Below are 13,986 nucleotides of genomic sequence, written 5' to 3'. Positions count from 1 at the left end.
CTTCTTTCCTTCCTCCCTTCCTTTTTCCCTCCCCTCAAATTCCTTCCTTGTTTCCTTCCTGCTTTCCTTCTTTCCTCCCTTGTCTTCAAAGACTCTTTCCTCACAACAACCTAAGAGGTTAGTTAATAGAAATGTTATTCTCATTTTGTGGAAGAGGAAACTAAGGCTAATGTTTCCTATTTCTAAGCCTAGTATCTTTTCCCCCCAACCATGCTACTTCAGACTAGATAATTCTCTGGCCATAACCACAGGTTTACCAGAAAGGCCTACCATGGATTTGCCAAGTAAGATGCCATCTAAATTATACCAGACAGTTGAATGTTTTCTTTGTTCACAGGATCTGGGCAGAAGAAGATACAGTTCTCTCAGAATAAAATCAGAGGGTAGAGGTGAGAGGGGTGTGTTTATTATCTCAATTTAACCTAATCAACATTTATTAGTTACTCACTATGTGCAAATCATTATTTCTCCTGCAGAAACGTGTTTTCCCCTCTTCCAGGAAAGAATAATTCATATAGGGTTGACTCATAAGTCATATAGACCAGGCGATGGGTCATTGAAGTAGCAAATGAGGGGGTGGGGGGGTGAATGGAAGAAACTGCTAGGCATGAAGACAAAGGAGAAGAAAAGGGAAAAGCATGTCCTGAGTTACCTGAGCCCCTTCTTGGGTAGTGTGTTCCGATCTCGCTGATTACTGTAGGAATTAAAGAGGGGAATGTCACAGATGTTCAAATCAGTCCCATTTCATGAAACAAATATTCATTTAGCACTTACTGCATGCATCACACTAGATTAGTATTAAAGGAGATTCAAATGCTAGATGCTGCAGTCTAGGAGGGAGAAGAAGACATATGCATGGATAATATATAAATGGAAAGGAAGCAAATGTCTACATGTGATAATTCGGAAGATAGCATTTGTGATTCTAAGATTGAGAGGTTCACTGGAGGAAATTTGGTAAGACCCTGGAGGTTTACAGAATAATTTGATAGAGCAATGAACTACTTTATTTCCAAAAGCAAAGAGAAGAGAAAAGACCCCAAAGAGGGTCATTAATGATTTCCCAGGAGGGTTTTTTAATTCTTGGAAGACTAAACACTCTACCAGGATGAGGAAGCAAGGCTTAGGTAAGGAGAACTTCTTTTGAAACTGGGGCAATTTTGAAAAAGGAAGAGGTGGGAGATAAGGGGCAGGTGATGCTGTAGATAGTGATGCTGAGAAGGATCACTCAAGCTACAATAATCTGGCAGGTAGGAGCAAGGGACTAGGGTCAGGCAGACTGTTCCCCTCATCATTTTCTTACCTTTCCAATTGCCCAGCTCTTGGGCTCCCACTCCAGGTCAGCTCCCCTGCCTCTTCCTCTGGAGGTGCAGCAGGGGGTACAGGCGTAGTGGGGGCAGGGGTACTGCTGGGGAAGGCACTGGGCAGGCTCATTGGCATCTGGAGTGACTCCATACTCCTGTGCAAGCCAGAGAGCTTGGGGTACATGCGGGGTTCCTTGGGGACATTGAAGCCGCTCATAAGCTCCAGGCCCTGAGAGAAGCTGGCTGAGTTAATATTGAGGATGGGGGCTGGGCTGGGAGTGAAGCAAGTGGGGAGGGGACCGCCTGCTGCTGAGCCTGTAGGATGCAGATCCGGGATCTTGGGGGCATGGACTTCACTTGAGGATGGTAGGTCCAGACTATTGGAATTGACCTTGTCCAAGTTGGCCAACGAGGGAGGCTTAACAAAGCTCTTGGATGTGGCTCTGAAGGGAATCAAGTTAAGAAAACATCGTTTAATGTTAAACATGATATAACATGTACATTTATAACCTATATCAGATTACTCACTGTCATGGGGAAGGGGGAGGAAAGGCAGGAAGGCAGACAAATATGGAACTCAAAAACTTACAAAAAAGATGAATGTTGAAAGCTAGCTATGTATGCAATTGAAAAAATAAAATAACATTCATATTAAAAAAAGGAAAAACTTATTTACTAAGAGTCCCTTCCCTTTGGGAAGACTCTGTACTGAGTACTATTGTGAGATACTAGGAGGAGACATGAATCTTGACAGTCAAAGGAAAAAGATAGCATACACAGAGAGGAAGAAATAAATCCTTTTATAAAGAAATCTCTATGTCAATATAGCACAAGACATGTACTATGGGAAACAGTATGCTGTGGCCAAGAAAATGCTGAGTTAGTACCAGGAGAACTGGGTATGTTTTTTGGCTCTCACCCTGGACAAGTCATTTCATCTCTCCATGGCTCATCTTTAAATAGGGTTAATAACATTGCGCTAAATCATAAAGAACAAACTTGTTCCCAAAGATGAGAGACCCCCTGTTCCTTTTCAGAGTCTGGAGTACTGAATTTAACATTTAACATTAGATATTTTTTTAAATCTGTTGATTGGTTTTTAATGATTTCCTCCTTTCCTCTTTTTCTCATTTTTAAAGCAAACAAATCAATTTCTTTATTGTAAAAGGATGGTTTTCTGGAATAGGATGGGGTGGAGATAAAGGGGAAAATCGAGGAAATTTTTAAAAGATTAATAAAGAGCTATTTAAAAATATTAAAAAATAATACTTGAACTATCTCTCATAGGATTAATGTGAGAAAGGTACTTTGTTAAAAACCTTCAAGTACTGTTATGCCAATGTGAATAATTGTCATTACAGGGTCATGAGGAGAAGAAAGAAGAGGAGAGGAGAGGAGGGGAAGAGAGCATTGGTACCTGAGCGGGGTTGGTGGTAGTTCTGTCATCTTGGTGGCTGGTGGGTGACTCCCTTGATTCTTGGGGGTGCTCTCAGGTGAGCCAATGCTCTTCAAGGAAACATTGTCTGGGTCCAAAGCAACTGCCTTGGCCTTGGCTTTCTCCTTTTCACGGTCTGTTTGGTTTACTGGGGCTGGGGTAGTCCGACCCCCAGCAACCTTTGAAGGCTCCTTTAGCCTTGAAGTTGAGAGGCTACCTTGTTTGGTACTGAGGAGACTAGGATCAATGCTGCTACTCACAGGACGGGGTCCACTTCTGCCTGTCACACTCATGGAGCTGGACTTGGCCGGTCGGGGTAGACTGCGATATTGAATGTTAGTGCGAGCCCCAGGAGCCATGAATCCAGGCTCACTGCTATTGGAAGCATCCAGGCTAGTCTTACGTCCATTCACTGGCTTGACAGGGATACCTGATGACTTCTGGATCTTACTTAGGGTGGCTGAACCACCTGCCTGCATGACAGTGGCTGTGCCTGTGGCTGGGGGAGGCTTCTTGTAGCCAAAGGAGCCTGAGGTGGAGGGTCGGGCAATGCCTGAGGGGGGCTTCTTGGCATCTGCCAGGCGGTCCCGGCCAGCATCAGAGGAAGAGCGCTGCAGCCCGGTATTCTTCACTGAGAGCTTGCCTTTGTCTGAGGCCTTTCCCTCAGGCTTGCCTGTAAGAGAATAGGGAGGAAGTCAGGTCTAGGGAGAGACTAACACCTTTCTTTGAGCTCCTTGCTGTCCTTTTGAGTAAATCTAAAGGACTTTGGTCAAATTGCTCCAGACCAAGAATTAGGGTAACTCAGTCAAATTCAAACTGGTATCAGATATGCTAAGAAAGATTTAGCCAGAGGAGAAAAATTCTAGAAATCTCTAGGAACACCTGAGGGATTATTCCAGAAAGACTTCAAGTGTCTAGGTACCCTGCTTCCAAAGAAAGGGCATCTCTAGTAGCTAGGATGGTGGGGTTCCACATAAGAAGTCCAAGAAAGGATAAACTCAACAAGAGTTCTGGGAAAACAAAAAAAATAATAATCAGGAGAGTCTTGTGCATGAAGAAAGCAATTGGCAACAATATATCTGAGAGAGATCTTGATAAAGGCTAAAAGATATCCTTGGGGCTGGCTGGGAATGTTCATGAACAATAAAACCATTTTGATATAGCTATTTGATTTATACCCTTGAAGTTCTCTTTAGGATGGAAAGCAAGTACCTTAGGGATAATCTTCTCCTTGTACCTCAACATCTCTGGGATTGTGTGGCAATTTGTCCCAGAGTCTCAGAAAAATAAAGAGATGCCCAAAAGAACCAGTGGAAGCTTATGGAAGCATCTCATAGGTTTGTGTCTGGAGCAGAGGTAAAGAAGATTGGGAGCCAGAGTAGACATAGTTTTTTTAGGGTTTTTTTTTTTTTTGCAAGGCAAATGGGGTTAAGTGGCTTGCCCAAGACCACACAGCTAGGTAATTATTAAGTGTCTGAGGTCAAATTTGAACTCAGGTACTCCTGACTCCAGGGCTGGTGCTCTATCCACTGTACCACCTTGCCACCCCCGGGGGTAGACATATTTTGCCCACACACATTTCCCAGGCTTACCTGCTACTTTGAGGGCACTCTGAGCTGTGTGGGTGATGGGTGATGTGACAGCCACTGGGGGGGTTTTGCCCTTCTTCAGGGACCCTGGGGGTCCTAGGCTGATGGGCTTCTTGAGCTCTCCACCCTTGGATGTCTCATCACAGCTCTCTGGCCGTTCTCGCCTCCACTTGGAGGTCCCAGGCTCCATCTTAAGACTGCCACTGTCGTATTCCAACTTTTTTGGGCCCTTTTCCTCTGACTCACTGAACCAGCTTAGCCCACTCTCCACCAATGAGCGCTTTTCTGAGTCTGTGCGTAACTGAGGTAGGAAAGGGAGGTAGAGAGTGAAGTCTTGTCTGGACTATTTGCCAGATTTAGAGGTGAAGGGATGATTATAAACCATTGACAAACATTTATTAAGGATTTCTTATTTGCCAGTTACTATTCTAAGAAGTAAAAAATACAAAGAAAAAAGCAAAAAATAGCCTTTGCCCTAAAGTAGCTTATGGTCTAATGAAGGAAATAACATGTGTTTTATATATACATATATAGGTGAAAATATCTCTATCCATATACATGCATGTGCAGCGTATCCCTAAAAAGTAAACAGCTTAAAAATTTTAAATTTGAAAAATTTAAAACTGTGCCAAGACTTTTGAAACACTATCTATAAATCTATATATCTAGATTTTTATATGTGTACATATATATATATATCATATATGTTATTGTCTCCTCCTTTAGAACTATAAGTTCAGATGGCGAAGACTATTTTTCTTTTCCAAAAGTTCAATATCTATTTATCTATGTATTTATCTGGAATACTTCATGTGTATTCATTGTATACACACATACTCGTGTATATATATAACCAATGCAGAATAGATGAAAGGTAACCATCGAGGAGAAGGCAGTAACCACTGGAAGACCAGGAAAGGTCTCTGGCAGAATGTATCATTTGATTTAATCACTGACAGAAGCCAAGATTATAGGAAGATGAGATGAGGAGGGAGGGTATTCCAGTCATATGGGACAGTTAGGGAAAAAAGCCAGAGAGAAGAGATGGAATGTTGCATGTGAGGAATAGCTAGGTCATCAGTGAAGCTGGACTGTAGAGTAAGAAAAGGTGAGTAACAAGAGAGGGTCAGGTTATGCAAAGTTTTGACTGGAGATATCAGTGTATTAATAGTAGAGGGATGACAAGTTAAAAACTCTGCTTGAGGAAAGATTACTTTGGCAGCTGCAGGGATGACCAACTGGAATGGGGAGAAGCATGAAGCAAGGAGACCAGTCAGTAGGTTATTGTTAACGGTCCAGGGGAGAGCTGATGAGCATCCCTGATGAGCATCCAAACTAGGGTGGTTGTTGTTGTGTGAGAGTATTGTGTGAAAGTAGAGAAGGGTATATATATATATACACACACACACACACACACACACACACACACACACACACACACACAAGATATGGAGATAGAAACAAGATTTTACAACTAATGCAGAGTGAGGGGAAATGAAGAGTCATGGATGAAATGAAGGTTTCTAAACTGGACAACTGGGAAGATCTTGGTTCCCTTGAAAATAGAAAGGGTGGGGTTTGGGAAGAAATTTCTTGAGTTCTGTTGTGTACATGTTTGAGATACTTGTGGAACACAAGAATTAAATAAAGAGAGGTTTTGGTTGACTTTTTCCCCATTCTAGAGCTGATGCTCATGTATATCAACCCTAAACTAATAGAACTCCTAAAACCTGAAGGGACTTCTAACTGTAGCCACATCAGATGGTTCACGGGAAGGTTTGGTGGCGGTCTCCCTGATTCATTGAGAATTGTGGTGCAGAGCATAAGGAAATGGTCAGTAGTAAATGTCCATGGAATACCTGGGTTAGGAAGATGGCATTACCTGCTTGATCTCTTAGTTTCTTAAGAATTGTTGGTCAGAATTACTCCTGTCTGGCATTTTTCAGATTCACTTACCACTACAGTTGAGTTTCTTCGAGAAGCAGTAGGGGTGGTGGGGAGGGAGTTGAGTGAGGAGCTGGCATTGAATTCTTCAGAACTGAGGTTGTCAGAGGCATCGCTGAGCCCACTGCTGATACTGCTGCTTTCATCCCAGCTGAAAGACAAAAGAGAAAGGCCAGGTTAAGACAGAAACTGTGCCTGGGGGGGGATAGCTTGCCTTAGAGGAAAGATTTACTGTAAATCACCATTTAGAAGGAGAGGACTACAGGGTGAGGTCTAGCACCACCAATGATGGAAAGTAATGCTTTAGTCTATTTTTAATTCAGAGTTCTCCTGTAAAAGGTACAATCTCAGGGTCAAATAAGTGGCCAGTAGATATGGCCCTGGAATCAGGAGGACCTGAGTTCAAATTCAGCCTCAAACATTTGATAAGTTGAGCTAAGTTTATACTTAGCTGTCTGACCTTGGGTAAGTCATTCAAACCCATTGACCCACAAATAAAACAAAACAAAACACCCAATCTCAAGAGTGCAGTCAAGAATCTATACCTGGCCCAGGGTGGCTACAACTGACCACCAACTGGTACAATTTCCAGGGTAGGATTTCCAAGATGTCACTTTAGAGGGTTTAGTGTTCCCTCAAACTCAAGTTTGTTACTGGCTTATGCTGACTCTTCCTGGTGGTAGGGGAAGCTCCTCAATCTAATGACTCAAATCACTTACTTCAGATACTAGGGTCATTGTAGACATAAGTCATTTCCTGCTGTCTTCACTCTATCATCTTCAGATCCAACACTTTTCCCTCTTTCCCCCCAAACCAAACAAAACTTTATGCTTTGTCCTGGGGATTCTGGGATTGGACAGGAGATATTTTGCTTCCCAGTCCCTTCCTGGACATTTCTCCCTGCTTCCCACTCCCCCATCCCCCATCCTTTCCAGTTCCATTTTTATGTGTGGGGTTTTCCCCATTTGAATATAAGTTGCTTGAGGACAGGAAGAGTTGTGTTTTTGGCATTTATTTTAACATGTTGTCCAGTATATTTTAAGTATTTAATATTATCTATCTATTGATTAAAGGAACTTTTTACTAGTCTAAGACTAGGCCCATATAATAGGAAATCAAATTCAATAAACACTATGACAAAGCAAGATATTCAGAACTTAGGTATAAAGCTAGCAATAATTCTCTCTTTCATGTGTTTTTTTCCTCTTTATTCCCCAGTTTTCAACAATTGGTTTCAAGATTTAATCCAGATTAACAGTTCTCCTTTCAACTGTCCTTCTTCCTTTATGTCAGCCTCTGCCTACTTCAGTTTCTTCAACTGTAAAATGGGGATTATAGTGGCACCTTCCTCCCAGGGTTGTTGTGGTGATCAAATGAGATAATATTTGCAAAGCAAATACCTGGCAAATGCTTATTCTCTGTACTACCACCCTCATTTAGATTTTTACTCAGTCTCATCTCTATTAAAGATAACATATTAGTTAATTGCCATAAGATTTACCAATAATAATAATAATAATAATAATAATAATAATAATTGCAATGAACTTATCAAGTAGGTAGAGAAGATATTACCCCCATTTTAAAGATAAGGAAACACAAGATGCTGAGGTATTCCCTTGTATGAAGTCACAAAGTTAATAAAGTATGCTGCCTTTCCATATATATATAGTGCTAGTCCTCTTCCAATCCTAGGTAGAAGGATCACGTATTCAGATTGTTAACAATAGGAAACATTGAAGTCTTGGAAATTAATCTCCTTATCTCTCCTCTGCAAATGGAGCTAACTTCTAACTTTCTGGGGATAAGAAGGGAAGTGGGGTAGGGTGATAAAATTAGTTATTTCCAAAACAGGAAGTACATGATTTTTTTTAAAGACATAGTTTTGGAGTTATTAGAAGTTATATTCAAGTTTCATATAAATCTTACAATTTCTATCTGTTCACAGTCCTCCCATTTATCTTTTTCCTTCTCATTGATCTTAATCTTTCTTCTTCCTCTTCCTTCTCTCCTCAGCAAGATTCTTCCCCCTCCTCTGTCCTTCATGCATGTCTTTGCTCCCTGTTATGCTTTTCAACAACAAATAGTGAAACTGGCCTTTCTACTAGTTTCCTTCCTGACCTATTTCCCCCTATTGTTTCCTTCCCTCTTCCCTCTATTCTGCTTTCAGTCTTTAGGCCTAATAAGCAGGCCCTAGTAAGGGTTACTTTGTATCTCCAGACAGTCCCTATGTTCTCCTGCCATTCAAGGCTAAATGAATCATCAGACTCCTGTTATGGCTGAGAAGTTAACTGCTGGGAGCACCTGAAGGTCAAACAGAGTAGGGGCTGAGTATGAACAGAGTTATTTAACTTCTTGGCCAATTGCTTGGAATAACACCCAGGCTGTCAGAGAGAGGCTGCTGTTATATATCTTATGTGTATAAGTGTGTGTGTGTGTGTGTGTGTTATCCATATATAATTATAGAGACCCTGCTTCATGTACTAATCTCATTTTATCTCTCTCTCTATATAATGTTAAGACCATAAAACTTATAGCCAATTCAATTCAACAAAATGAGACAGCGCTTCCTTAAGGGACTTAAGTTCTCTATTTAGGGGAAATAACATGTATACAATAAATATGTATATCAGGGAAACAACAACTGCAAGAATCAGGAAAGTCCTCACCTGAGAGTCCTGAAAGAAACTAGGAATTCCTAAAGCCTCAGGTGAGGGCAGAGAGCATTCCAGGAATAATGCAAAGGAATGGAGACAGGAGATGGAATATCATGGATAAGAAATAGCAGGTAATAGCAGTGTACTCAGGATAGAGACTATATGAAAAGGAATGATATGCAACCTAAGTCTGGAAAGGTAGGCTTCAGTCAGATCCTGAAGGGTTCAAAATGATGAACCTTATCACAAGTAAACTAACACTCTCTCTCTCTCTCTTCTCTTTCTCCTCTTATCAGTCTTTTCTTTCCCTGCTGTAATTTTATGTAACACCTTGTGGGAGCTACTACAGAGCTCTCACTTAAATGGCAAAATAAAATATATTGTCTATTGTGTCAATAAAAACTTTTAAAAGTAAGGTTGGACATCTCTGTCCTAGAAGAAACAGGGAGTTACTGAAGTTTCTAGAGCAGGGATGAAGGATGGCTCAGATCTGTGCTTAGGTATATCACATTGACAGCTGTGTAGCATATGAATTGTAGAGGGGAGAGACTAGATGTAGGAAAACCAATTAAGGAGCTATGGCAATAGTTCAACCTAAATGAATTCAAAATTCCAATAATTCTACTTTAAAACTGATTGTCAGGACAGCAAGGTGGTGCAATGGACACAACACTGGCTGTGGAGTCACTTGACACCTACTAGTTATGTGACTCTGGGCAGGTCACTTAACCCCAATTTCTCAGGGAAAAAAAATCAACCCCAACGATTGTCTTCTTTTTAGAAATTTATTTCTGGGCTTAACATGTTGTATAGTCAGAAAGTTCTATCTTCTGTCTTAGCCAGAGAATTATCTCTTCCATTCACACTTATTTTCTCTTATTCTGTCCTCAGGAAAGCTGAAGGAGATTTTTGAAAATATCTCAATATTCCCTCATTTCTAAGCTACTAATTTGTTCTAGATCACTTACCTTTCCTCACATTTTTAATCCTTTCATTTCAGCCACCCTCCCTTGTTCTTAGATTTGCCTCAAAAGTATAGAATGTTAGAATTTAAGACATCTCTGAGAGATCACATGGTTCAAACACATGGTTCTATCTGTCATTTTACAGAAAATTAGGCTTGACTTGGCTAAGATTATGTGGCAGCAGAACTGGAGTTAGAACAGAATTTAGGGTTTTCTCCAACTTAGGACTTTCTAGGTCTTTCTCTTTCCACTGTTCCACATGCTACTGCCATTCAATGGTATGGGACCTAAAGTTGAATACAAAACTTCATCAAGGCTCTACTGTTGCTGCTGTGGCATGAGTGAACATATGTGTATGTGTGTGTATATGTGTATATCTACATCTATCTCTATCTCTATCTCTATCCTGAGAGAGAGACAGAGGAGGGGAGGAGAGCTAGAGGAGAAAGAGAGATGAAAAGAGGGGAGAGGAGGGAAGAAAGGAGAGAGGAGACAAGAAAGGAGAGAGGAGACAGAAAAGAGAGAGAAGACAAGAGTAAAGAGTAGAAAGAGTAAAGAGTAAAAAGAGAAAGAAGACAAGAGTGGGGAGAGAACAAAGATAGGAGGAAAAGGGGAAGATGGAGAGAAAAGAGATAAGAGGGGAGAGAAGGAGAAGAGTAAAAAGATGAAAGGAAAAATGAGAGAAAAAAGAGGGGGGAGAGAAAGAGGTTACTTATGTTGAGGTTCATCTTTTCCACCCCCAAAGTTCATCTATTTTTATTTTTTTTAACCTTCATCCATAAGTGTATGTATATTTTTAAGATACAAAATTTCCTTCCACCCTCCCTTCCCACCCCCCTCCCCTCAGTGGCAGTCAGGTTGACATTATACATACTTATTTTTGATAAACATGTTTACAGATGAGTCATTTTTGGTATGAGGAATTAGGATTAAGGAAAATAGATATATAAGAAATAATTTTTATAAAGTGTTCATTAGATTCTTAAAGGTTGTTTTCTTGTTTTTGTTTTGTTTTCCTTTGTTTTTCTTCCTCTGGATGGAGATAACATTGTCCAAAGCTGGCCTAATAGGGTCATCCTAGCTCCCAGAACTGAGAGGAGCTGCATGCATTAAGGTTGATCATCTCACATTGTTGTTAATGTGTACATTGTTCTCTTGGTTTAAGGTTCATCTTTGAGTCCTTAAGCACAGTGGGGGGTGGGGGTGGGGCAGCAGCATTGGTGCATCTCAGCTTGCGTGCTTAGAAGGACTAAGAGAGCTAAAATGTGTTTTTTTGTGAATTAGCTAGTGTCTGGCAAATTTTTCTTTTTTGATTTATTTTGAGTTTCATATCATGGAATAATAATCAGACACGCAAGTCATAGGAGTGCTTGGCCCAGATTTCAGCTGGTCTCATTTTAAACTCAGTTGCTGGGAATAGGAGAGTGGGTGGTTGGACATTTGGCTTAGATGCTCTGTAGTGATTTATCCAAATGCTTTGAGAGAGAGGAAAGAGTAAGAGAAAGAGAGAAAGTGCAAAAGAAAACATGAGGATTGGAGTGTACTTAATTTACTGGTGTTTATATTTTGTCACTGTGAAATATAATTATTAGAGTGCTAAGATTGACCTTTCTTCTGAGTTCATACTAAAGATTAAATCTTATACTTACCTCTAGCCAGAATATTATTCTCCCCATTTTACAGAACAAGGAGACTGAGGGGACCTGAAGAGGAAGTAAGGTTGGCTCAATGATTCCGTTATGTCTCCCAGGGCAGGAGCTGATCCTTGGCCATCAAACACAAATAAAATATATAACATCTTCTTAGGCCAAAGACAAAGAGTTCCTATGATGCTGGACATTCCATCTGAATCTAATTATTAGAAATTAAGGACTCAGCATAGGGAAAGACCTTAGAACAAACTTTTGGAGAGGGATTATGGAAGTCTAAGAGTCCGGATGCCAGAGAACCCTTGTTTTGCTTTGCTTTGCCTTCATGGTAGCCTGGGCTGGAATTGGAAAGCCTTTTTTGATAGGGGAAAATATGGATTTTTCTCAACCAGATCTGCCTTTCTCCCAAGTTAGTAGGGCAAGAACCAATGTAGTATTTGTGGGGGAAGTTTTGGAAATTTGAGGTGTTCTCAGGTGAATTATTGAGGATATTGAAAGAATAACTAGGCAATAAATCTTTAGTCAGTGGAATGTGAGAGATGTATTGTAGTTTGGTGACAAATTCAACTCAGCTGTCCTGGATCCCTGAATTACTATACTGCCCAACCCTCTCTTTTCTTTAGTTGTTCAGGTTAACCTTGTAGCTCAGATAAGGTCCATATTCCAAGGTCTCAACCCCCCATAGTGTCTGGATCCCCTTACCCAACTAGTTTCCTGCATCCTTGTCTAGTAAGTTTTTGCATAGTAGAGATGGTACAGAAGGCTAATATTCTGCCTACTGGATTATCCAGGGAAACACAGGGTTAAACATGACCAACCATGTGGAAAGTTAATCTCCAGGCCTATCAATCAATTCCTTTCTTGGGATCAGTAGAGAAGTGAAGATCAGGGATAAAAGGGTAGGTGCCTGGGGAGGAGGGGGTGGGGTTAGAGAAGCAGCTATGCTGTCTTTGAGCCCCTGGGGATGGGTACCGCATGGTTCCCCTAGGGACAAGGGGATAAGGGAGGAGGATACTGAGTCAATTCCACAATGGTATTAGGGTCAGCATTCCCTTACAGGTCACTGATTGTGTAGGTCAGTGAGGTGCTGGAGGGGGCTCTGGGAAATATTTTGGGCATGTAATAGAAGTGAAAGAGAGAGAATGGACCAATCTAAGTAAATATACTGAGACAGTTGTGCTCTTAGAACAAGGTCTTTAGCAGCAAAATGTATTGGACAAGCAGTGTATGCAAATACCTTATTAGAGTGGTAGGAAGGGCCTCAGAACTAGGTCCTTTTGAGCCCTCACTATCATCTCAAAAGTAGCCAGGTGATATAGGAGATAAAGTGTTGGAGTCAGGAAGAGCTGAGTTTGAATCTTGCTTCAGACACTTAATAACAAATCACTTAATGGAATGTTAAGGCCTGGGAACCCAGTCTCTGTGACATCTCAGGTTTCCAGTTATCTCCAGGTATGTGATAAAATTCTTAGAGTAGAATTAATTTTTATTCAGTTTCATTTAAAAATTAAACCCTATGTGTCAATGTAGGACTTTAGCTGAAACTTGAAGGAAACCAGGGAACTTGAGGCAGAGATGAGGAGGAAGAGTCCTGGCATGGGTGACAACCATCAGAAATACTCAGAGCTGAGAGATGGAAGAGGTTTTTGAATTAGAGGATGAGCAAAGGAAGCAGGTATCACTAAAGTATCAGAATACATAGAGGGGAGTATGATGGAAGAAGTCTGGAAAGGTAGGAAGGGGACAAATTTTTAAGGATTTTGAAAGCCAGAGAGGACATCCTGGAGGTCACTGGAATTGACTGAACAAAGAATGGGGGTTGGTGCTCACATGGTCAGACTTCAGCTTTAGGAAGATCATTTTAACAGAATCAGGTTTGAACCCACATTCTTTAACTAAACCAGCACCATGCCCACCACATCATGCTGGTAGCAAGGGTAGGTCATAAAAAATTCAAAGCAATAATAATAGTTTGTGGATATTATAACTTCCCCAATTGGTTGGAAATTGATTTCCTAAATAGTAGAGGGATCCTCTTTGTAGTAATGGCTAATTATGGTCCTTAGCATAACCCTAGGCAAAAATAGGTAGCTAATATAATCATAAAATATGAGAGTTTGCAAGAAGCTTAGACATCACTTAGTCCAACACCTTCATTTCACTGAAAAAACTGAGACCCAGAGAGATTAAACAGTATGGGGTTTGAAGCCTGCCTCAGAAATTAATTAATTCTATGACCCCAGCATGTCATTTAACTACTCTCAGCTTCAGTTTCCTCATCTGAAAAATGGGGATAATGATAATAATAGCATTTACTTTCCATAGTTGTGATGATGATCAATTGACACAAGATGTGTGAAGTGCTTTGCAAGCCTTGAAGTGCCATATAAATAAAAAGATTTATTTATAATGAGAATCAGCATGGCATAATACATAGAAAAAG

The 13,986-nt window shown here is 40.7% G+C and overlaps 1 protein-coding gene across 6 annotated transcripts in view; it reads right to left on the bottom strand.

Moving 5' to 3' along the window:
• The window catches only part of NAV1 (neuron navigator 1), a 351,815-nt gene that overhangs the window by 37,991 nt on the left and 299,838 nt on the right, over nucleotides 1-13,986 (bottom strand). For all 6 annotated transcript variants that reach the window (XM_074222356.1, XM_074222354.1, XM_074222355.1 and 3 more), the window contains 5 exons: nucleotides 6,285-6,423; nucleotides 4,332-4,629; nucleotides 2,722-3,412; nucleotides 1,304-1,747; nucleotides 653-694 (listed from right to left, as the gene is read on the bottom strand). In XM_074222356.1, coding sequence (XP_074078457.1) covers nucleotides 653-694; nucleotides 1,304-1,747; nucleotides 2,722-3,412; nucleotides 4,332-4,629; nucleotides 6,285-6,423 — 1,614 coding nt within the window. The remainder of the gene's footprint in view (nucleotides 1-652; nucleotides 695-1,303; nucleotides 1,748-2,721; nucleotides 3,413-4,331; nucleotides 4,630-6,284; nucleotides 6,424-13,986) is intronic.

The sequence above is a fragment of the Macrotis lagotis genome, chromosome 2, assembly GCF_037893015.1.
Source record: "Macrotis lagotis isolate mMagLag1 chromosome 2, bilby.v1.9.chrom.fasta, whole genome shotgun sequence".
Classification (NCBI taxonomy): domain Eukaryota; kingdom Metazoa; phylum Chordata; class Mammalia; order Peramelemorphia; family Peramelidae; genus Macrotis; species Macrotis lagotis.
This window is presented reverse-complemented; position numbering and strand designations above follow the sequence as displayed.